At 38.4% G+C, this 25,583-nt stretch overlaps 1 protein-coding gene across 3 annotated transcripts; it reads right to left on the minus strand.

Annotated features, from left to right (window-relative positions):
- Positions 1-18: 18 nt before the first annotated feature.
- On the minus strand, positions 19-24,765 carry LOC105009735 (nidogen-2). 3 transcript variants are annotated; one of them, XM_029118529.2, is made up of 11 exons: positions 7,311-7,357; positions 5,302-5,362; positions 3,752-3,847; positions 3,208-3,438; positions 2,766-2,969; positions 2,371-2,574; positions 1,939-2,142; positions 1,455-1,673; positions 1,060-1,263; positions 436-632; positions 19-354 (listed from the first exon to the last, which is right to left on the minus strand). In XM_029118529.2, the coding sequence occupies exons 3-11, from the start codon at positions 3,831-3,833 to the stop codon at positions 346-348; spliced, it is 1,554 nt and encodes a 517-aa protein (XP_028974362.2). In that variant the 5' UTR covers positions 3,834-3,847; positions 5,302-5,362; positions 7,311-7,357; the 3' UTR covers positions 19-345. The 3 variants fall into 3 exon arrangements, with proteins under 3 accessions (XP_028974362.2, XP_028974354.2, XP_028974364.2); XM_029118521.2 differs by lacking the exons at positions 2,766-2,969; positions 3,208-3,438; positions 3,752-3,847; positions 5,302-5,362; positions 7,311-7,357 and adding exons at positions 21,077-21,280; positions 21,467-21,688; positions 24,248-24,349; positions 24,691-24,765; XM_029118531.2 differs by lacking the exons at positions 2,766-2,969; positions 3,208-3,438; positions 3,752-3,847; positions 5,302-5,362; positions 7,311-7,357 and adding exons at positions 21,077-21,280; positions 21,467-21,688; positions 22,814-22,895.
- Positions 24,766-25,583: the final 818 nt, after the last annotated feature.

Genomic DNA, 25,583 nt, shown 5'->3' on the forward strand with positions numbered 1-25,583 from the left:
TTATGAACCAGCCAGGTGTAATGCTTAGGTTTTTATTCAAAGAAAATGTTACAGTTGTTTTTGATTGGTTGATAGATTTCTTTGATTGGTTGACTGATTTAATACAGAAATGTGCTAATTTAATTATTTATTCAACTAAAGTTTGAATAATTAATTCATTAGTGGATTGAAAACAGTAATTTACCAATTTACCACAATTACAATTGACTCCAACTCTGCTGGATCACTGGTATTAATCAGATAAGAAGAATAGGAGGGGAAGTGGAAGTAGCCAATGAAATAGCGTGAAATAATTGGAATAGTGGTCATAAATCCAGATGTGGATCTAAGCAATCCCTTGACTCTTCACTGGTTCTAAAATTAAAAAAATACAAATCAAGCAAATTGATGGATTTTATTTAATGTTATTATTCACACACACCTGCCTTTTCTTACCTGACAGTTGGGCCGGGGACGGCCTGGAGGAGTTAATGTACCCGGTATCTCCTGACCCTCGATGGTGACACACCAGCAGTATCCAGTGGAGCCACAGCACTGCACAGGATTGTACTGACCCTGATTGTCACAGGTAGGACAACATCTTCCAGGAACACGGGGGCAGTTGTCTCTAGCCCGTTCACATGGGGTTAGATCTAAACAGAAAGTGAAGAACACATTCAGCTTCAGATAAATCAGTTAGTGTGATTATTCTCTCTTAGACTTTGGTTATTATCCCTAATATAGAAGTATTTTATTATTCCTAATGTAGATTTTTTTTTTTTTTATATTTGTCATGTCCTGGCAGGGACACCTGTTTTGTTGTTTATTGCCCTCACCTGTGTTCCTGATCAATGTCACTATTTAAGTTCTTCTTTCCTAATGTGTCCTTTCGGTATTTGTTGGGTTCCCATACCAACGTAATGTTGTGCTGTATTGTCTTGTGCCTTAGTTTCAGGTTTTTAATGTTTTAGTTATTTTATTAAACGTCCAACGTTCTCCCCATGCATGTGTCCTGCCTCCATGTATGCAACTTTACAAAAATGATCACAAATATTTAAAAAAAAAACATTGGTATCTTACCTGTCTTTGTACACTTGGGACGGGGACCACCTGGAGGAGTTAATGTACCGGGTATGGAGTGTCCCAAGGTGGTCACACATCTACAGTATCCAGTAGAGCCACAGCACTGCAGAGGAGTATACTGACCCTGATTGTCACATTTAGGACAACATCTTCCAAGTACATGGGGGCAGTTGGCTGTATCCTGTTCACATGGAGTCAGATCTAGATAGAAATTTAAAAACGCATCTGTGATTATTATCTCTTTTTGCAGCTTTCTGTACATTACTGAATCTGAGATGCATATAAATAACATCCAGATAATGCTTTGGTTATTATTCTTACTGATAATCTAATAATGTAGTAATTATTGATTATGACCCCATATATTTTAAACACACCCATATGTATCTTACCTGTCTTGATGCATTTGGGATGGGGACGATCTGGAGGAGTTAATGTACCCGGTATATCCTGTCCTGAGGTGGTGACACATCTACAGTATCCAGTGGAGCCACAGCACTGCAGAGGAGTGTACTGACCCTGATTGTCACAGGTAGGACAACAGCTTCCAATCAGATGGTGGCATTTTGTATTAGCTTGTTCACATGGGGTCAGGGCTTGCTCCTCGCTCTCTGGAAAGAGAGTGACATTAATTCATTCATTGTTAACCATGCTGAATGTATCACTGTTTATTAGTTTGTTTTTGTGTACTTGTTCAATATATGATCTCTATTCACATCCTTGTGCACTTTATTGAATTTGAGATACAATGAATGAATATTCAGATGGATTCTTGTTATTAGTCCAGCTAAACACCTGATGGTGTATAAATATAAATGTCTAAAGTGTATGCTTTTAATGGTTTAATATCAGAGGAAGAAAAAAGTTATATCTTACTGTTCAGGAGACCATTGGAATGTGGAGAACCTGTAGGAATGTGCAGACACGGTATCGTCCGTCCCAACGGGTCGACACACCTGCAGATTCCAGTGGAGCCACAGCACTGCACAGGAGTGTACTGACCCTGATTGTCACAGGTAGGACAACATCTTCCAGGCACAGGGGGGCAGTTGACTCTAGCCTGTTCACATGGGGTCCGGTCTGGATAGAAAGTGAAAAACAAATGAAGCTCCAGATAGATCAGTTAGTGTGAATGTCAGCTCTATTTACTACTTGGTGAACATTACTGAATCTGAGATACATAGAAACAGTATCCAGATAAGATTTTCAAACTGAAAATGTAACAATGTTGTAATGACAATTCTTTCAAAATAGTTTTCATGGATTATGATCAGAAACCATTCAAACTGAAACACCTTTTTGCATTACCTGTCTTATTACACGTAGGCTGGGGCTTATCTGGAGGAGTTAATGTACCCGATATATCCTGTCCCAAGGTGGTCACACATCTACAGTATCCAGTGGAGCCACAGCACTGCAGAGGAGTGTACTGACCCTGATTGTCACATTTAGGACAACATCTTCCAAGTACATGGGGGCAGTTGGCTGTATCCTGTTCACATGGAGTCAGATCTAGATAGAAATTTAAAAACGCATCTGTGATTATTATCTCTTTTTGCAGCTTTATGTACATTACTGAATCTGAGATGCATATAAATAACATCCAGATAATGCTTTGGTTATTATTCTAACTGATAATCCAATAATGTATTAATTATTGATTATGACCCCATATATTTTAAACACACCCGTATTTATCTTACCTGTCTTAATACATTTGGGATGGGGACGGCCTGGAGGAGTTAATGTACCCGGTATATCCTGTCCTGAGGTGGTCACACATCTACAGTATCCAGTGGAGCCACAGCACTGCAGAGGAGTGTACTGACCCTGAATGTCACATTTAGGACAACAGCTTCCAAAATGCGGAGGACAAGTGTGTCTAGCCTGTTCACATGGGGTCCGGTCTGGATAGAAAGTGAAAAACACATTAAGCTTCAGATAGATCAGTTAGTGTGAATGTCAGCTCAAATTACTATTTGGTGAACATTACTGAATCTGAGATACATAGAAACAGTATCCAGATAAGACTTAGGTTATTATTCAAACTGAAAATGTAACAATGTAGTAATTACTTTTCTTTTTAAATAGGTTTTATGGATTATGATCAGAGACCATACAAACAGAAACACATTTGTATCTTACCTCTCTTGATGCATTTGGGATGGGGACGATCTGGAGGAGTTAATGTACCCGGTATATCCTGTCCTGAGGTGGTGACACATCTACAGTATCCAGTGGAGCCACAGCACTGCAGAGGAGTGTACTGACCCTGATTGTCACAGGTAGGAACACAGACCCCAACACCATTTGTAGTGGTATTGACTCCAGCCTGCGCACATGGGGTCAGGGTTTGTTCCTCGCTCACTAAAGAATCTGGTACAGTAATGGTACATTTGTTTGTTCATTGTTATCCAAATTGAATTTTTTTTTTTGTGTAATAAAATCCTGCTAACTGGGTTGTAAATATAGTTAGAATAAAATTTGATCAAGGACAAGTAACAATATCTAATGCGTCAAAACAATGTATTCTGAAATAAATAAAATGTATTTTTCTTCTCAGACCATCCCAACTGGGTATTGTCATGATGGATCAATTTGGCCCATTTAGACCATTGTATATTTTTACTAAACATAGTGCAAGGCATTACTAGCATTAACTTTGTTAAAGTGTTTAGACATTTTGTACCTTTATTCCCTTGGGTTCCATTTTGAGCCTTCACCCCACACACTATGCAAGACAACAGCAGCACAGCTACCAACGCTTTCATATTCACACACCAGGCTTAAAAATGAGTAGAATAACTGTATTATCATCATCAAATGGCAAACACATGCTCTCTCTCTCTCTGTTACATGCACACACAACACACACACACACACACCAATGTTTATTTATCCACATGGGGACCTGGGACCTAACCCGATCCCACAAATTTGTCCCCTATTCTATAGCCTTAAACCAAACCCTTACTCTAACTGTAACATAACCCTGATCGCAACATTAATGTTAAACTTAAAATAATTCCCATATGGAAAATAAATTCATTATACATATATTATTTAAAATAAGAAACATTGGCCAAATAAATTAAGGAAAATGTAATTCATACATTTGGAATACATTTACAAATGTATTACCAAATGCATTTAAATGTATCAAAAATGTATCAAAAATTTACATACATACAGAATATGCATACATAATATATTTTTCAGTACATTTGGAAAATATATTTTTGAAAATATTTAATGAAATAATGAAATACATGAAATAAAATGTAAGTCAGGCATGCTACCCACTACACCAAATAGAGATACCTTGTTCAGAGGGACGAGTTGTGGCCTTACCAAGGTTGCTACAGTACGTTAGAGTATATTGGTAACTGCAAGATTTAATGTATTTTGTAAATGTCTGTCTATAAAATGTATTTCAACACCTGAAATTGTGTTGAATATTTTCAGGTGTTGAACATTTTGAAAATTTTGCATAAATGTTGTATATTCACTGTGTGAAGACAAGTGTGTTGCATTTGTTTGGAAAATGTTGTCCTATTATTGGCTATAATATCAATATTGATTTCGGCAAAGACCCCGTCCTTTGGTTACAGTTCTTTCCAGGCCAAATATCCACTAAAATCTGAGGACTCTAAGAGAATAACATCTGTGTTTAAAGCATTGTATTTTGTCTTCTATCTGTGATCGTCTTGTTTTGTCTGTTGTTTGTGTTTTTTTCTGTTCGTTTTTTCCCTTGTACTTAAACTGGATGTATAGACCTTGGTCTCAGTCTGTGTTCCTTGTTGAAAAAAGGTACATTTATAAATGTATAAATGTTGACACACATTTTGGAATAAAAGCTGAAATACATTTTGAGAACTGAAATTTATTTTTGAATAAAGTTAAATATATGTATACATTTTCAAAAACATTTACGAATACAGTATAAGGTGAAATACATGTTCATACCTGAAATGTATTTTGAATAAAGTAAAATGTATTCGATATATATTCCACGTACATTCTACATGCATTTTGCACTGATCCTTATGTGTTGCTTGTATGTCTAAACATAACCTTATACCTAAACCTAATGCCTAATTGTAAAAGTAACATACATTCTGTGATTATGCCCAATTGAACATCTTTCCCTAAACCTGATTTCTTAGTAAGATATGGTATTTCCCTAGTGGGCACCTGCCAAGATCTTTACAAATAGATGAGGATCACTCCCATGCACACCTTTTAGTGGAGATCTTCTGCTTCGGTCCTCAACGTCTGCAGTCAGGTCGTCAGTTCTAATCTAGTGTTAAAATATAAATAGTCGGAAACAAAAACAAATCTCAACATATATATAAATGAATAATGACCCATGCAAATTTAAGATCAATAACAACACATGATAATTACCATACCATACCATACCATCTTCTTCCGCTTATCCGGGGCCGGGTCGCGGGGGCAGCAGTCTAAGCAGGGATGCCCAGACTTCCCTCTCCCCAGACACTTCCTCCAGCTCTTCCGGGGGGACACCGAGGCGTTCCCAGGCCAGCCGGGAGACATAGTCCCTCCAGCGTGTCCTAGGTCTTCCCCGGGGTCTCCTCGGGGGAGACGGGACCGGAACACCTTCCCAGGAAGGCGTTCCGGAGGCATCCGAAAAAGATGCCCAAGCCACCTCAGCTGACCCCTCTCGATGTGGAGGAGCAGCGGCTCTACTCTGAGCTCCTCCCGGGTGACCGAGCTTCTCACCCTATCTCTAAGGGATCGCCCGGCCACCCTGCGGAGAAAGCTCATTTTGGCCGCCTGTATCCGGGATCTTGTCCTTTCGGTCATGACCCAAAGCTCATGACCATAGGTGAGAGTAGGAACGTAGATTGACTGGTAAATCGAGAGCTTCGCCTTGCGGCTCAGCTCTTTCTTCACCATGACAGACCGATACATCGACTGCATTACTGCAGAAGCTGCACCGATCCGTCTGTCAATCTCCCGTTCCATCCTTCCCTCACTCGTGAACAAGACCCCTAGATACTTAAACTCCTCCACTTGAGGCAGGCACTCTCCACCAACCTGAAGTGGGCAAGCCACCCTTTTCCGACTGAGGACCATGGCCTCGGATTTGGAGGTACTGATTTTCATCCCCACCGCTTCACACTCGGCTGCAAACCGTCCCAGCGCATGCTGAAGGTCCTGGTTAGAAGGGGCCAACACGACAACATCATCTGCAAAGAGCAGAGACGAAATTGCGTGGTCCCCAAACCTGACACCCTCCGGCCCCTGGCTGCGCCTAGAAATTCTGTCCATAAAAATTACGAACAGAACCGGTGACAAAGGGCAGCCCTGCCGGAGTCCAACATGCACTGGGAACAAGTCTGACTTACTGCCGGCAATGCGGACCAAGCTCCTGCTTCGGTTGTACAGGGACCTGACAGCCCTTAGCAAAGGACCCAGGACCCCATATTCCCCAAGCACCCTCCACAAGATGCCGCGAGGGACACAGTCAAATGCCTTCTCCAAATCCACAAAACACATGTGGATTGGTTGGGCAAACTCCCATGAACCCTCCAACACCCTGTAGAGGGTATAGAGCTGGTCCAGTGTTCCACGGCCCGGACGAAAACCACACTGTTCCTCCTGAATCCGAGGTTCTACTATCGGCCGTATTCTCCTCTCCAGAACCCTGGCATAGACTTTCCCGGGGAGGCTGAGAAGTGTGATCCCCCTATAGTTGGAACACACCCTCCGGTCCCCCTTCTTAAAAAGAGGGACCACCACCCCGGTCTGCCATCCCAGAGGCACTGTCCCCGACCGCCACGCGATGTTGCACAGGCGTGTCAACCAAGACAGCCCCACAACATCCAGAGACTTGAGGTACTCAGGGCGGATCTCATCCACCCCCGGTGCCTTGCCACCGAGGAGTTTCTTGACCACCTCAGTGACTTCAGCCCGGGTGATGGACGAGTCTACCTCTGATACCTCATCCTCTGCTTCCTCAATGGAAGAAGTGACAGCGGGATTGAGGAGATCCTCGAAGTACTCCTTCCACCGCCCGACGACATCCTCAGTTGAGGTCAACAGCTGCCCACCTCTACTGTAAACAGCGTTGGTAGGGCACTGTTTCCCTCTCCTGAGGCGCCGGATGGTTTGCCAGAATCTCTTCGAGGCCAGCCGATAGTCCTTCTCCATGGCCTCACCGAACTCCTCCCACATGATAATTCATTATGACATTTCCTTTGCAATTATCAGGTACTCACAAGATTTCTCTCTGTCTCTCAGCTGATTTTTGTTCTGTACCCAATAGAAAGAGCAGCACACATTTATATAATTTTGGTTTGAGGAAATACTTTTTGAGACAAAATTTTTGTAGGTAAAACAAAGCATGTTCAGTTCTTTATGCAAATGTATGCTGGGAATCCTTGAAGCCTGATACTATGATTGTATCATCTATCAATCATTGAAAAATTTGATAGTTTGTTTGTTTACTTTCATCCTGCAGAACTGCATTCCCCAGTCATGCACCGAAAAATACACGCAGGCCTGCACACACCTATTCACGCACACACACAAACACACACACACTTTTATTTCAATTCTTCATCCCAAAGATGGCTCCCAATCCCCTATATACTGTATATTCTCTGTATCGTTATATTAAACAGGGCTTTTTACCAAAACTTGGTCTCTGCATTGACTCCCCTTTAAAAGTAATATGAATATTCATTACATATACAGAGCACTACTTCTTATCAAAGCCATTTGAGACGTTCTTGATATTATTTATCAATCCGATGTATTTTATTAAGCCCTTCTCACATCAGCAGTTGCCACAAAGTGCTTTCACAAATAACCCATACAGAATGGCAAATGTTCATTCTATTGAAGTTGCATGCGACACAGTGTATTGAGTAAGGAAATCCCATTGTTCCAATGTGAAACTGAGGTGGCCGTGAAGTGGACATTAAGCAGGGAGCAGAGGACAGGGGGAAGTGGAGGAGATAGATTTAAGGGCCCTGGCCCAGCAGGTACGATCAGAAGTGAACCCACCCCACAGAAGTGAAAGGTAGATCTTTATAGATCTACCTTTCATGGGAGTTTGTCCTAGCCACTCTCCTTCAACACCAACTCTAGCTTGATTTCTTGAGTTCATGATGGGTATTTATAAGCACTTTGTGACTGTTAATGAAAAAAGTGTACCGTTTGGGTTATAGCCTCTAATTAAAGAGGGACTTTACATCAGTATGTCATGTTTCATTATTAGCAATACCCAGTCGGTGTATATGGATACACATAGTACAGTCAATGCCACATGAGCATTACTGTTATCAATGACCCCAAGCCGAAAAAGCAGTGCACTTGAAACATTGATAGAGTGAGCATTGCTGATATTGCGTTTCCAGCCTGCTTTCAACCTATTGTTTGGCTGACACAGCACGTTGACCTTTTATCCAAAAAGCTGAACATGAAGTTAGGTTGTTATTTCAGGAATATATGTCAGCCAGGAAAGACCTTGTTCAAGGGACATTTTTATCTGTGCTTGATTATGGTACCCCCAATCCTCTGCTAGCACCCTTCAACAAACTGTTCACTGGGTGATATGATAAATAATTTATGCAAGAACGCTCACCCATCACATTGATCTTTATTACATGGTGAAGTGTGCCCTCCTTTCCTACAAGAAGGCTGAAACACTGGTACATTTACTGTATGTGTTCAATGCAGTGGTATGTCTTTTGCCTACTAATCGGTTCTCCTCACTAATAAATTATTAGTGAGGAGAACCGCTGCCACTGTCTTTTACGGTTCCTATACTTAAGTCCAACCCTTTAACCCCTGGGGTTTTCTCTTGGTTAAATAAAGCTTCAATGAAACAATTCCTGAATGTAGCTTTTTTTGGACTCCCTATCGAGCACATGTGTCAGACCAGTCCCACAAAGGGCCTAGTGTCTGCAGGTTTATGCTCTTGTTCTTGATTGGGTGTAGTAGGAAGCAGTAATGAGAGTGAAGTCCTTTTTTGTATTCATCAGTAGTTGCAACCTTTTGAAAGGAAAATCCCCGGGTGAGTTGAATGAAGACCTCGCATTTTTAAGCGAACCAGTGCCAGGCCTCGTTTCCACCCCTGCCTCTATTTTCCAGTCACATACTGTAGATACAGATTTACTGTAGATACAGATTTACTGTAGATACAGATTTACTGTAGATACAGATTTAAACAAAAACTTGTTGCATGATACATGATATAATTTTGGTTGTTAATAGAATGTGTCTCTAATATTCAGTAGGGCATTCTGGGTGAAAGAAACATGCTGATCCACAAACAATGCAATCTTGATTGCACTCCACACTGCCCTCTCCCATCGGGGCAAGATAAATACTTTTGTGACACTGTTGTTCTTTAACTATATCTCAGCATCCAACACCATAGTGTCTTCCAAGCCCATCCTGAAGATCATGACCATGGGACTGAGTGCCTCCCTTTGCAATTAGATCCCGTACTTCCTGATGGGCCATCTACAGTAGTGAGTGAATGCAAAAACACATTAGCCTCACTCAACCTTCAGGGGTGCTCACTTACTCCCTTCTTGTGTTCATTGCTCATGGCTATGTACAAATCCAACACTACAGATTTGTGTCTGTTTGTCTGTCCGTTGGCGAGGCGGGCGTTACTTTGTCAAAGCATGAACCAAGTCCAGGATTTTGATGTGAACCCCCCACCCCCACTTACAATTGTGCACAGGGGTAGAATTGGGCTTTCTTTTAAGTTTATGGTTTATTAAGGGGCAAGGTTAGGCTTTAGGGTAGGGTTATGTTTAGGGGTGAAGGCAGATATTATGATTGGGGTTAGGTAAGGGACTAATATCTGATCCCACCCAGCGGTGAGACTGCAAGAATACGAGCACCACACCAAACTTGACATCTTTCAAGGTGCAATAATATGCTTTGCTGTCCCCATTTAGATCGCTAAGTAAATGTGTTTATGTGTGTGTGGGCATGTAAGACAGTGTGGGCAGTTTTTTGTGGGTTTTGGCATCAACCAGGGAGATGGCAGCCTTATGATGTGATGCGTGGTATGTGTGTGTGTGTGTTTTAAAATGTATTAGAATAGATGTATTGTACTTTGACAAGGAAACAATTATTCTCAGAATATTTTCTCACATTTGAAAGACATTCCGCATGTTATTAACTTGACATTTGGACAGATATTTGATGTGTCCGGTGTGTCACAATGATGTATAGCATCTAGAACAGGAAAGGAGATGTAAGCATGCTGATAAGAGGAGAGTGAATAGACTTCTGAGGGATGGGGCTTTTTCCCATGTTAATATACTAGCCGTTTAATGCAACGCTGTCAGTATCTGTCTAATAAAGCCCCCCAAAAAACAGATTTCTGACTTAGGGGTGAGGTTTGGAGAAAAAAACCTACAATTGGCTGTAGTGTTAGAATTAAAGTCACTTTTAGATTTAGGCATTGCAGGTTAGGGTCAGTCAGTGGAGCTAGGTTAAGGTTAGGCATAAAGGTTAGATTCTTGAGGTTAAGGTTAGGATTAGGTTTAGGTTAAGGTTGTTTTCCAGTCCTAACAAGAACAGAAAAAGATTTGTGTTTGTACCCAGGTTTTATTATCACGGTGGTGGCCAGAATATCCCTGCAAGGTAAATAAAACAAGGAATATTTTACAGAATAAACAAATACTACTGGTCCTCATCAATATTTGTTTCATTTTAGTGGTTAGGATTAGGGTTCCACTTCGATTTACACTTAAGGATAGAGTTAAGGGTAGTTTTATGGTTGAGGATAAGTTTTGGGTTAGGGTCTGGCGAGAGAGTGGGGAAAATACAGTTCCGGAAAAAATTAAAAGACCACTGTACATTTTCTTTCCTTTCCAAAAATGTTTAAAAGGAAGGTTTTGAGTGAGGAACAGAAGCATTCAATTTGCAGTGGTCTCTTAATTTTAACCCTTCTGTTTCTCATTCAAAACCTTCCTTTTCGACTTTTTTGTAAAGAAAAGAAAAAGGTGCAGTGGTCTCTTAATTTTTTTCCAGAGCTGTATGTTTTTATTTCATTAATTACATTTGAGATCCCCACAATTATAGTTAACATTTAAATATTTTTTGTGTGTGCGTGTGTGTGTCTGCATTACAATCGAGTAGAATGGATGCATTATTAAATAGAAATATGTGATCACCAGAGAAAACATCATCACACAGACATTTGGACACTTTCTTCTGTGTGTGTGTTTTGGCCCACAGGCATTATGTGACAGATAGCATCTTATGTTTGTGTTTGGTATGGGTGTGGATGTTTTAGAGTATTACAAAACAATGTACTATACTTTAACATGGAAACATCTTCCTCAGCCTTCCACACTTTCCTTTTTTATTTCAATCAGCAAAGACAATCGACAATTCATTAACCAGACACTTTGACAGTTCTATCGTGTCTTATCTGTGTGTGTGAGCATGACATAGACCGCACCTACAGCAGACAGGGTGATGGCAGCACTCTGAAAAGGGGAGAGTGAGTAGAGCTTTAGAGGTGTCCACTAAAAAGTAATAAAAACAGAAGATTCACTTGAGGGATGGGGCTTTTAACCATGTTATTATAGTAGCCCTTTAATGCTATGTCATACTATGCTGTTAGTGTGTGCATGAATGTGTAAACATGTTGCTGTCCTCACTACAATTGAAAAACAAGGAAAATCACCTGAAGTGAGGACATACTCACTTCAACAAGAAGCTTTAAATGACCTGAGGTTTACTTTAGGGTAAAGGTTACATTTAGGCATTAAGTATTAGGTTTTGGACTTAGGGTAAGATTAAGGTTAGGCATAACATTTGGTCATTAAGGACAGGGTTAGGTAAAATACTTTTGTTTGGTTGTACTAAATTTCTCATCTTCACCTTGACAATAAAACCTGCACGCATTTCCTTTTTAGCTGGTCACTATTAGAAATAATTTGATATCCAGCTCAGGGGTTAGGTTTAGGGTGCATTTTACAAGTGGGCATAGTATGCTAAGTGAAAATTATTTTAGGTTTAGGCTAGCTTAATTTTAATTTAGGGTTAGGTTAATGAGATTAAGTTTGGTTAGGTTAGGGTTACAGGATGAGGACAATGAATTACTTTTTTTCAGCCACCACCAGAGGGGTATTCCAAAAAAATGTATTTGTTGCTTAGCGCATTCTGTCAAATCAGAACCACACTCTGGGTTTTTGCCTCTGGCAAGAACACAGGAAGTGTAACCTGATCAAAAACCATAGCAAATAATGCTGAACCAAACCTGCAACCTACTAAGTTAAGTGGATCTCATCCGGGTGAATGTGAATTAACAGGGACTCATCCACTAATAAGATGCCATTCCATCACCATGGCCTGATCTTAGTTTTCTTTTACACCCAAGCATGTCAAAATATTTCAATAAAACTTAAAAACCTCAAACAACATCCAAGCCGCATACATTTAAAAAAAACTTTTCAGGTGACTTCTAATATAGCCTACAATTACAGATTTATTTAAAGAGAGATCGCGAGGCAAATGAAGATGACTGGTGAAAAGATAATCAGATTAGGGTGTGTACTGGTCAAAATATTGGGCTATATATGCAATATACAGTGAAAAAAGATATTCCATTAACATATTTAAGTCATTAAGAATATAAATATATGAACGTGAAGAGGACTTTGGATCAGCAACAGCAGCAGAGCCTAGATGAAGGAGGTCGAGAGGGGAGATTAACGATATGGCGTTAAGGCAAGGACGGAGAAAAGAATAACGTGACAAGGCTGTAATATATACAGCTCTGTTTCGTTTTTATGCAAGTCTATATTAACAAGAATATAGCACAACAACGAAAATAGATAACAATAATATTGGCTGATATATAGCTGATGAGTGATTTCATATTTCTTTTTAAATAACATATAAATAAATAACATATATTTATTCTTAACATAGGTCTATGTTAAGAATAAATATATTGTTTATATATTTTGGTTGATATTAGGGAGGACATTGCAGCGTGCATTAGCTGCTCACGTGGACATGGACAACAGGGCAGATTTAATAGTTTTGAAGTGTGTAGCCACATATAATATTAAGTATGTAGAGTGTGAGGGTTGGGGTACCACCTTTGCCTAATTTTGAACCAGGAAAACCCCTGTGTGTGTGTGTGTGTGTGTGTGTGTTTTTAATTTAATTTTTTTAATTTTTAAAAACTGTAGTCTCATTGCAATGAGAGTGACATTATGACCTACGTCCCTACAACTCCCATGAGCACTACCTACACAGTGTTGGATTCTGGTCCATTTGTGTTAGGCCTATTGCCAACTGTGTGAACTAGACAGGCTATGATGTAGCACAGATTAACAAATAAAACATAATTTCCCAACAACAAAATGGTGGATAGTGAAAATGCTGAGTGGGCAGTAACTTTGGAAAACCACTAGCCACAATGGCTGGTGAGCCAAAAAGTTAATGTCAAGTGCTGAATGTAGTAACCCAAAGTATTTTTGCTTAAACTGAAAAAAAAGGATTGCTTTGGGGTTTTGCCTGAGTAATTCAATAAACCACTGCCATAAAAAGCCATATTAGAGTACAATCATATGTGATGTGGCTGTATTTAATCAACAAACAGGCCAACACACATGCATGAATAATAATAATAATGTTTTATAATTAATGGAGCACTTTTATTGCAATGCAAGTGATATTTGTCAAGACTTTGACCTAAATTGTAATAGACTACAGTATGATACTATTTCAGTGGTACAGCAGGTCCACTGTATATCCAGTACAGCAATAGTGTTTTATTCTTCATGAAGTGCCTTTCATGAAAACTCTCGTAAAGATCCTGGTAGCAGACAAAATATAAGAACATCAAACAAATTATTTTGGCGAAAACATCTACATGATCGTTATAGGTAGTAAAACTAATTTATTTTTCCAAACATCTAAAATATTGTGCTCTTTCTTTTTAGTTTCTGTGATGGACATGATGCATATCGCACTTTCCATGATTGTCATGGAAATCGAGTTGTTGGATCAATCGATCTGCGCTTCACGTCACCTAATGATTTAATCAAGAAACAGCCATTCTGGAACCAACATCTCAGCAACTCCCTCACCTGGAGAAGACAGACATGTTCAGTGAATTAGTTTCTACCATTTTCCTGGAATACTCCCTCAAGATAGAAAATGAATCAAGTGTTTGTCTTAATACACAGGTTTCACTGTCTGGGTGGGGACTGGAAAATCAAGTGTTTGTCCTAGTACACAAGTTTCACTATCCTGGTGGGGACTTGAAAATCTGTGCAAGGGGAATAAAACAATGAAAACATGCCGGGACATTTTGCTGTTCCTCATTAATAAATGTTTAATTTAGGATTTGGGTTAAATTCACAATTGGGGTGAAGTTTACAATTAGGGATGGTTACGTTCAGGGTTAAGGTTAGATTGTTAGGGTTAGGTTTGGGTAAAACATTAGAGAAAATAGGTTTGGTTTTATGTATGTGTGTGTGTGTGTGTGTGTGTGTTCATGCAGATGTGAGACACAGCACAGAAAGCTGGAAAATGGCAGCACTGATTAGGGGAAGGGGTGTGTAGTATGTGTATGTATATTTTCTAATGTTTTAGAATAGATGCATTGTACTTCAATTTAGAAATTATCTTACTCAGAACTTTTCGTCTATTACCAATGACAATCTTCAACTCATCAACCAGGCATGTTGGACAGCTTTATAGTTTATTTTGTGTGTGTTCCTATCTAAATGAGGACCAAAGGTTTAGAATTAGGGTTTGGGTTAAGATTAGGCATAAAAGTTAGTTTATTGAGGTTATGGTTAGGGTTTAGGTTAGTGGTTAGGTAAAATTGTTATTTTAAATGGTACAAAATTGCTGATCCTCACCATGATGGTAAAACGAACATGTGCACGTGTATGACCTTGAAATACAATGCCTTTGGAAAGAATTCAGACCCCTTCACTTTTTACAAATTGTTTCCTTTACATTTTATAATTATTTATCAATGGCACCCTGCATATTAGGGCATTGGTTTCCATTTGGACTGTTTACATTTTAAGAAGCATATGGTGCAAAAGAACTGTCAAAGGGTAATTCCCCAAATAATTATTTCCATGTGTAACAAGACCTTTTTTTCTTTGAAAACAAAAATCCTGTGTAATTACAAACTTGGAATAACATCCTACAGGATGTTTTGTACATACCTAATTGTAATAACCTATACTGATAAATTATTATAATAATTAAATTACAATGTCAAATATGTGCGTGCCTACTATGAATCGATTTATTTTATCATGCTTTGGTAATTTATTGGTAATTTATTGGATATTTATTTAGATATTTTCAGAAGAGACATATTTCCTACAACATGATTAAGATAAAGGCTTGCGATAAAATCAGGCTGAAAAAAATCAGTGAGCTCAGCTGCAATGCGTTCTGGGATTTGTGGTCAGTTGTTGTTAAAGTGGTGCGGTTGAGCCCAAACAGGTCCATGAAAATGTACTGTCATGTCTGTGTTGTATACATGTGCCCCAAATCAGGCCAAAACATTCACTTTCATTTTTGGAAGTCCATGGAAATCTATGGCTAACTGAGGTATGGTAGTGATTCTACTTATAGTTGCATGGTTCAATATGTCCAGTTTAATGGCAGGACATGTGATATGTTACCTGTCCAGATGGGGGTGCCACAGGGCTCTGTTCTAGGACATTGGTTGTTCACTATCTCTGTCAATAATGTTGGTAAGAATGCAAATTTTCATTTTTATGCTGATGATACTTACATGATATGAAGCTAATGCTTTTTACAAAAGCCAAAACGAAGTCGCTGTATCTCTGGGGTATAGTTATTATGAAGAACTAGAAAATAAAGAGGGTAACCACTTACAAATACTTTTTTGATTTGGATTGATGAGTGTCTTGTGGGGGTTTTGTGAAAACGCTCAGGCTTAAATTGGGTTTTTATTTCCAAAATAAGTATTGTTTTTTTAAGAGACAAGAAAACACCTTGTGTGTGCTACCTTTCTACCTGTTATTGATTGTGGTGATGTACATGCATGCATCTATGTACTCATTACCTATGCCTGACACTGCATACCATGGGGCTTTGAGGTTTGTTATAAACTGTAAATCTCTCACCCATCACGGTACCCTTTATATGAGTGTATGCTGGCTACAGTGGGGAGAACAAGTATTTGATACACTTCTGATTTTGCAGGTTTTCCCACTTACAAAGTATGTAGAAGTCTGTAATTGTTATCATAGGTACTCTTCAACTGAGAGTGACGGAATCTAAAACAAAAATCCAGAAAATCACATTGTATGATTTTTAAGTAATTAATTTGCATTGTATTGCATGACATAAGTATTTGATACATCAGAAAAGCAGAACTTAACATTTGGTACAGAAACCTTTGTTTGCAATTACAGAGATCATATGTTTCCTGTAGTTTTTGACCAGGTTTGCACACACTGCAGCAGGGATTTTGGCCCACTCTTCCAATACAGACCTTCTCCAGATCCTTCAGGTTTCAGGGCTGTTGCTGGGCAATACAGACTTTCAGCTCCCTCCAAAGATTTTCTATTGGGTTCAGGTCTGGAGACTGGGTAGGCCACTCCAGGACCTTGAGATGCTTCTTACGGAGCCACTCCTTAGTTGCCCTGGCTGTGTGTTTCGGGTCGTTGTCATGCTGGAAGACCCAGCCACGACCCACCTTCAATGCTCTTACTGAGGGAAGGAGGTTGTTGGCCAAGATCTCGCGATACATGGTCCCATCCATCCTCCCCTCAATACGGTGCAGTCGTCCTGTCCCCTTTGCAGAAAAGCATCACCAAAGAATGACGTTTCCACCTCCATGATTCACGGTTGGGATGGTGTTCTTGGGGTTGTACTCATCCTTCTTCTTCCTCCAAACACGGCGAGTGGAGTTTAGACCAAAAAGCTCTATTTTTGTCTCATCAGACCACATGACCTTCTCCCATTCTTGGATCAACCAGATGGTCATTGGCAAACTTCAGACTGGCCTGGACATGCGCTGGCTTGAGCAGGGGGATCTTGCGTGCACTGCAGGATTTTAATCCATGACGGCGTAGTGTGTTACTAATGGTTTTCTTTGAGACTATGGTCCCAGCTCTCTTCAGGTCATTGACCAGGTCCTGCTGTGTAGTTCTGGGCTGATCCCTCACCTTCCTCATAATCATTGATGCCCCACGAGGTGAGATCTTGCATGGAGCCCCAGACCGAGGGAGATGGATCGTTATCTTGAACTTCTTCCATTTTCTAATAATTGCGCCAACAGTTGTTGCCTTCTCACCAAGCTGCTTGCCTATTGTCCTGTAGCCCATACCAGCCTTGTGCAGGTCTACAATTTTATCCCTGATGTCCTTACACAGCTCTCTGGTCTTGGCCATTGTGAAGAGGTTGTAGTCTGTTTGATTGAGTGTGTGGACAGGTGTCTTTCATACAGGTAAGGAGTTCAAACAGGTGCAGTTAATACAGATAATGAGTGGAGAACAGGAGGGCCTCTTAAAGAAAAACTAACAAGTCAGTGAGAGCTGGAATTCTTACTGGTTGATAGGTGATCAAATACTTATGTCATGCAATAAAATGCAAATTAATTATAAAAAAATCATATAATGTGATTTTCTGGATTTTAGATTCCGTCTCTCACAATTGAAGTGTACCTATGATAAAAATTACAGACCTCTACATGATTTATAAGTAGGAAAACCTGCAAAATCGGCAGTGTATCAAATACTTGTTCTCCCCACTGTGTACGCAGATTAAGCCATTGGTATATTTTTATTCACAAGGCCATTCTTTGGCAGCTCCCAGTTTTTCTATGCTGTTACATTGTCCAGCAGACAAATAACAAATATTGTTTGCACTCCCAATACTTTATACGGTCCCTAAGATCTGTACTGAAGTGGGGGGTGGATTTCCAAAGAACAGGTGTCAGTGCATTAACTTTAGTAAGGTTTACAGAATTACAAATGTACTTCAAGCTGTTAGCAACAGAAGACAGCCAATCCCAGTCCTTCTCAGACCAACGCCCACAAACAAGTTATTGTTTATAGAAATGAGGGTACCTATGTATACAAACCTCACCCTTGTGCTTGTCTACATATAGAGCAGCAAGGGGAACCGCCCATCTTTATCGTCAAGATATGCTCAAAACCTACGTCCCTACTCCAGCTTTGTTCTACCACTTCTGTTTCTGTTTCTTAGTTGAGGTCCTCACCACCCAGCTCAATAAAAGCTCTTCTATTTCCTTTCACACCGATGGTGGAACAAGCATATCCTTAAAGTTAGGACACAAGTCTCAGCCCATTTTACGAAAACCTCTAAAACCCCATATCCCCAACTCTTGCCTTTGTAAACTAATGCTCGCATTTCTTTTCTGTGCAAGAAGTGCCTGACAAGGCAGCCACATCTGTGACAAGTGCTACAAGATGTGTGGGGTTAAATGGCTCTGGGCAAACTGACAGGTAGAATGCCAAGTATCTGCAGAGCTGCATTGCTGCATGTGAAGGATTTTGTGTCAAAAACTCTTTGAAGTAATTTAAGATGTTCTAAAAAAATTTTTTTTTGTATAAGTACTTTTTAAGGTTATTGCAGATATTTTCTGAAAGCTTAAACACTAACAATGATTCTTGAAGCACTATCTTTGAAACCATTGACACTTGTGGCCAAAACATTTACAGTACCAAGTGTGACAATCTGAATTCACATTCTCTGCTTTACACTCAGTTTGTAATTTTGTAACACCGTTTTTGCAAAACTGAAAACTGAACTCATTGCTTTACACTCAGTTTTCAATTAACACTTTTAGCAAATCTGGTCTCCACATTGCTGCACTATTTTGCAGTTTGCCTTTCCACATTGACAAACTTTCCATGCGGCCTAGCTCAAGACAACATCACATGTGATGTGGATGAAGTCGTATGGCCAGACCCACATAGGCGATATATAGTCAAATTTTTCTAGCTAAATAATTTTAAAGCTACGCTTTTATTGTTCAAGGAGTGTTAGAATATTTTTAGAACAGAAAACAACTTTTTCCCATAATTTGAATTGACAGTGTGTTATGTTTGGAATACACATCCATACTTTACACATTTGGATACCTGTGTATACTTGTGTTTACTACAAAACTTAATAGGAATATGTTATTCCCTGCACACATAAAAAGCAAAAGCCACAAGTGTTTTTCATTTATACTTTCAGTGTGTAGTTGCCACTTTGTCTGCTTATTCAAATTATGGTTTCTGTGTACTCTATTGGCACAAAAACACAATTTTTAAAAGAATTTGAAGAGTTCTGTAAAATAGTTTTCTTTTGTTAGTGATGTATAATGTTTTGCTGGTTTGGTGTAAGATTTTGTGGTAGGTGTGTAGAGTTTTGCAAAAATAGCCAATAGTTTCAAAGATAGTGCCTAAGCAATCAGAAAAAACTGCAATGTCCTGACTATATACTGTGATCAGTTGAATGCCACTTTGGTGAATATAAGTAACATTTTCTTCTCAAAAGAGCAAAATCTGTACATTATTCTAAACTTTTGGCCACCAGTGATTCATGTAAGTTGTACTTACTACAACTGAGTTGTGTGGTTATAATATTTGCACTAACTGTAAATCTCAACAGTTTTTGCTAAATGATTTAATGTAAACATGTCATATACCACCATTACATAATCACTTAACTACTCTACAATTTCTCCCTTAAGTAATATGTTACATATCTCTATAAAGAGAACTATTAAAGAGAACAACCAAATACTTCATTATGGTGGTTGTGGTAATGTTCATCAGACAATAAGGGACTGTAAACCAGCCAGTTTGAATGCTCATTTTCTTTATTTAAAGATAATGTTACTTGCATAATGAGGTAGTACCCAATCAGATCAGTGGAGGATGTTGTGATCAATTGATTGGACAAGAATGGATTAGACAATATGGGTGACTATTCATTAGAACAGGACTTTAATATGAGGGACAAATCATGACATATAGGTTGCGGCTGCAGATCCAATGGTTTTGGATATTTAATCTGCTAGGAGTCACAGATTATGTTTTCTATGTCTCTTCCGCAGGGTCCTCTGCTCCACTTGTAGAACAGACAACTTTAGTGAATTGTGCTTGATTAATAAAGTTATGACAAAGCTTAAAGATCCTTTTGTGTAAATTACACAGCAGCACTGATTTAAGTATACAAGAATACACAATGATCACAGATGTCTACATAACAGAGCCAAAAATCATTGCAGACTACAGCGCTACTGTAAGACTAAAGTACCATAAATTGTAATACTTCAAGTTGTGCTGGTATACATTCATTTATATCTTACTAATTTGAGTATTGTACAGGGAACACATTTTACAGTAGATGAGGTGTATTTTACATTGTGATGTCCGTTTGAAAGAGCAATAAATGCCGGAGGATCAAGAAATCCGCAACCACACGATTCGCAACCACACTGGTCATGAATGAGATCAGACGGTGGAGAGATGTTTTCCCTCTAAGGAGTCACTAGACACCCCACCGGTCCTAAAAACAACAAAACACATTCATGTAATCATACACTAACACACACTTCTAATGAACAATGATGACAGTTACAAATATGCACATGTTTGTATTACCTCAGTCCTCAATTACAAATGGGATGGGGATGACCTGGAGGAGTTAAGAAATTCTGTGTCTGGTGTCCCAAGGTGTTGACACACCAGCAGTATCCAGTGGAGGCACAGCACTGCAGAGGAGTGTACTGACCCTGATTGTCACAGGTAGGTTTACAACCTCCAATACCGGTACAGTTGTCACCGGCCTGTTCACATGGGGTCAGGTCTGGATTAAGAGTTGAAAACACACACAATTTCAAATACATCAGTTAGTTGGAATATTATCTATTATTCCAACTTAATAATGTAGTAGTAGTAGTATATTGATGTAGAAAAGGTTTTAATGGTTTTTGATCACAGATAATACAAACACATCTGTATCTTACCTGTCTTGATACAGTTGGGCCGGGGACGGCCTGGAGGAGTTAATGTACCCGGTATATCCTGTCCTGAGGTGGTCACACATCTACAGTATCCAGTGGAGCCACAGCACTGCAGAGGAGTGTACTGACCCTGATTGTCACAGGTAGGACAACAGCTTCCAATCAGATGAGGACATTTGGCATTAGCCTGCTGACACGGGGTCACGTCTGAAAAAAGGTTTAAAAGGCATTCACTATCAGAAAGCTCAGTAACTAATTATTATCATTTTAAATAATTATAATGGTAATATTTAGGCATGACTTATTTTCACCTGATTATGTAATTATAACAATCTACTGTATTTTTTTTTGTTCATTCTTATGGAATAAAATCACCACACATGTTTTTCTTACTTTGAACAGTACACCTGGGACGGTTCGGAGAGCCATTAGGGGTTAAGGTTCCTGGCAACTGCTGTCCGTTGGCGTTGACACACCAGGTGTATCCAGTGGAGGCCCAGCACTGCTGGGAGGTGTACTGGCCCTGAGTGTCACACTGAGGTCTGTAGGCTCCAGCGATATTAGGGGTGTTCATTCTTGCCCGCTGACACAGAGTTAGAGTGTGCAATGGGCCCTCTGAAAATACAGTTAATAATGGTCACCCATTCTTGGGAGTTGGCACAAAACATGTCCTATGAAACTTTTTAAAAACTATTACTTAATTAACACACTAATTCCATTTTTGTTTTTGTGTTTTATTTTTTAAAATATCTGTATATATGAAATAAATGTTATTTATTACACGTTTAGTCATATTAATTTTTTTTCAGCTGATAAACTTGCCCTGTGCCAGAAAACACCCTTGTCCCAGACTAGACTTTACAACTTCAAATAATAAACATATGTGTTAAAAGCCTTCAAAATCTAAAACTAACAATACCTACTAAAAACATTGGGGTAAAAATGCAGTATTATAATCATCTTTGTTTAAAATAAAAAAACAAAGATTAAATTTTTGTATTTCCCAGATTTTGATCAACTCAGTCAGATTTCTACAAAACATAATTTAATCAGACATAAAAAGGGTTTAAGAAGCTATATCCTAAGCGCCCCTGTCTCAGTTCCTGGTTTTAAAAAAGGTGTGAATGCTGCTCAATCACTGGTAAGCGTTCATATTTATTATAAATTAATTAAATACGTTTGCTATCAGGTGTGTCTCAACCATAACAGGTAAACTCCATTGCCCTTCTAAATGAAATCTAAATAAGTATAATGTATTTTGATTAGCATTAAGAGCACTCTTAGCAACTTTGTAAAATACAATGGCTACTCTATGAAAGGAAAAAATAGAATGTTTTGTCAACTCTGTAAAACGATATTCCATCTTATGGAGTTGACATCTATGCTGTTGGAGGTGTCATAACTCTCAGTTCTGTTAAATAATTGAATAATGTGTTTGAAATTAGTACTTTATTTTTTAAGTTATTTGCTACATTAATGGTTTTAATGGATGCATATCAATGACTAAGAAGGCTATTTACTCCAAAATGATTCAGATACAAATGGCTAAATACTCTCATTAGAAGTGAAAAGGGACAGGCTTTAAAAGGGACTGGCTTTAAAAAGGGAAAAGCTGCTGAGATTGAAGAGAGGGATAGTTAAAAAAAATATTTACGAGCAATTACAACAATTACAACAAGACACTATAACAAGGAACAAAGTAAAGCATCAGAGGATGATCTTAAAGGACACAAAACTTGCCTTTTCATTTTTTTGTATCTCATTTCTCCAGATGTAATGGACTTCACAGAATGTGAACACGTTTGCTATCTGCTTCCCAGTGACTAAAAAACAACAGTTTGGTTACAAAAGTCAATGTCCACTAAGTTTTTTTTTTCAATATGATGGTTTCTGTTGGTTTCTGACGGAGGAAAATGGGTCTTACACAGTTATTGTTATTTGGTTTGAAAGTTGATCAGTTTGGTTAAGGTTCACAACATCTATGTTTTCTTTCAAAATTTTGATGTAATAGTTGATTTCTGATAAAATCTGAAACAATCAAAAAAAGAAGATTCATAATTGTGTGCTTTCTGTGTGTGTTCAGGTTTTTAAAAATGTTGTGTAATATTTTGTGTTTTATATGATATAAACTCAGTCAGTACGCTGTCAACTCTGTCACTGAGAATTCACAGCTGTTTTGAGGTTTTCTGATTAATTCATTAAATGTTAAATGTTCAAAATGATTTATACAATGAGTTCATGTCAATAAAAAGTTTCTAAGGCACACCTAATTTGTGTTCTTTGGGTTATAAATGATATTGTATGTTGTTCATAAAAAAGACAAATTACATTATCAACCTAAATTGTAAGTGGTATTTATTTCTTGAATAAAAGATTTGTATTTGTAAATATACAGCATATACAGCTCCGGAAATAAATAAGAGACCACTGCACCTTTCTATTTCCTTTCCAAAAAAGTCGAAAAGGAAGGTTTTGAGTAAGAAACAGAAGGGTCAAACTTTCCTTTTCAAACTTTTTCGAAAGGAAAGAAAAAGGTGCAGTGGTTTCTTACATTTTTTCCAGAGCCTTTTAGCAAATTAAATAATCATTAAAACATTCCTTCATGTTTTATAGTATAATACTACAACTTTTTATGTACCTGACAGAGATGGCAAAATGCATGTCCTCAGCTGAAAAAATTATAATTAATAAAATATGTAATCACTGGGAGGTTGGCCAATAACAAGGTTTATTAGCCAAGACTTTGATCATTTAAAATATATTTAATAGAATAATGAATATACTTTTTTAAATGTTTTTTTTTTTTTTCTGGGTGTGGTACATTGATTTGTACATTGAAGTTTTTTCTACTTTGTGTTATCCAATTGCTAGTTAAGGCTCTGCTTTTTTAAATGTATTTAACTCTCAATTGATGTCAGTATTTGTGACCATTCAATGTCGTTCTGTTTTTTTTTTGTGTTGCTTCCCTCAACCAAGAAGTTTAAAGCAAAGTCAAACTTTGACATATCAGTTCCTACAACATGTAAAGAGAGAACCTTGTAATTGTTTTATACTATTAACTAACAAGAGGTGAATATGTTAAGATGCAACATATTTAGTTTAGTTGAAGTGCTTGCTTTATTAAGAACACTCCTATAATTCTTCAAGTTTGTTGTTAGTGCACATTTCTCTCACCAGGGTTCCAGTTCTGGGTTGCATTCTGAGCCTTCACCCCACACACTCTACAAGACAGCAACAGCAGCACAGCTACCAACGATTTCATCTTCATACACCAGGCTTAAGAAAAAGATGAATAACAGAATTGTATTATCCATCATCAAATAGAAAATCTACTAATAATTTACATTTCCCAAACCTTAATCCTAACCATTATTTTAAACCTAAACCATAATGCCTAAACCTAAAACAAATACCTAATTTAAATTTTTCCTATCTATATATACAGCTCCGGAAAATATTAAGAGTCCACAGCACCTTTTTCTTTCTTTTCCAAAAAAGTCGAAAAGGATTTAAGAGACCATTGCAAATTGAACATTTCTGTTACTAAATTACCACTGCAAGTTAAAATGATACATTCCTTTATTAAGCAAATTCCTGTTCAAATCCCAAGTACTCACAATAAGATTGCTGTCCCTGTCTCTCAGTCTCCCAATTGCTTTATCTCTCTGTACACGATGGAAACTGCAGCGCACATTTATGTAACTTTGGTTTAAGTATGTAGATTCAAATATTTGTATGTAACACAAAGAATGTTCAGTTCCTTAAGCCTTAATTACGCTTGACAAAGCATAACACAAGTAATGCATTCAATCAGTCATCAGTCAAAAAGGTTATTAGTTCTTCCTTTAAATCCTGCAGAACTGCATTCCTTAAACGCACACCTATAAACACAATATGCACGCCTGCGCATATGTCTTTGCACCCAAACACACACACACACACACAACCACACAAATGTGCACACATTATTAATTTCTCGGAAGTGTGATTCGATCAATCAATTCTGTCAAAATATGTCATGAGAAAATGTATGTCATCCTGAAGAACTGCATTCACAATTGGCCACATAAAACATTTCTGCACACATGCCAGTACTGCAGAACATTTGCACCAAACACAAAGGCTTACAGTGGATATAAAAAGTCTACATACCCCTGTTAAAATGCCAGGTTTTTGTGTAAAAGAATGAGACTTTTAATAAGACCTATATTGTGAACAATTCAATTGAAAAACATACTGAAATCTTTGAGGGGGAAAAATGAAAAATAAAAACCTTACAATAACCTGGTTGGATAAGTGTGCACACCCTCTTATAACTGGGGATGTGGCTGGGTTCAGAATTAACCAATCACATTCAAACTTATGTTAAATAGAAGTCATTACACACCTGCCATCATTATAAGTGACTCTGATTAATCACAAATAAAGTTCAGCTGTTCTAGTAGGATTTTCCTGACGTTTTCTTAGTTGCATCTCAGATACCATGCATTGTATGGATTTCAGAAAGGGC

The sequence above is a fragment of the Esox lucius genome, chromosome 1, assembly GCF_011004845.1.
Source record: "Esox lucius isolate fEsoLuc1 chromosome 1, fEsoLuc1.pri, whole genome shotgun sequence".
In the NCBI taxonomy this organism is placed as follows: Eukaryota; Metazoa; Chordata; class Actinopteri; order Esociformes; family Esocidae; genus Esox; species Esox lucius.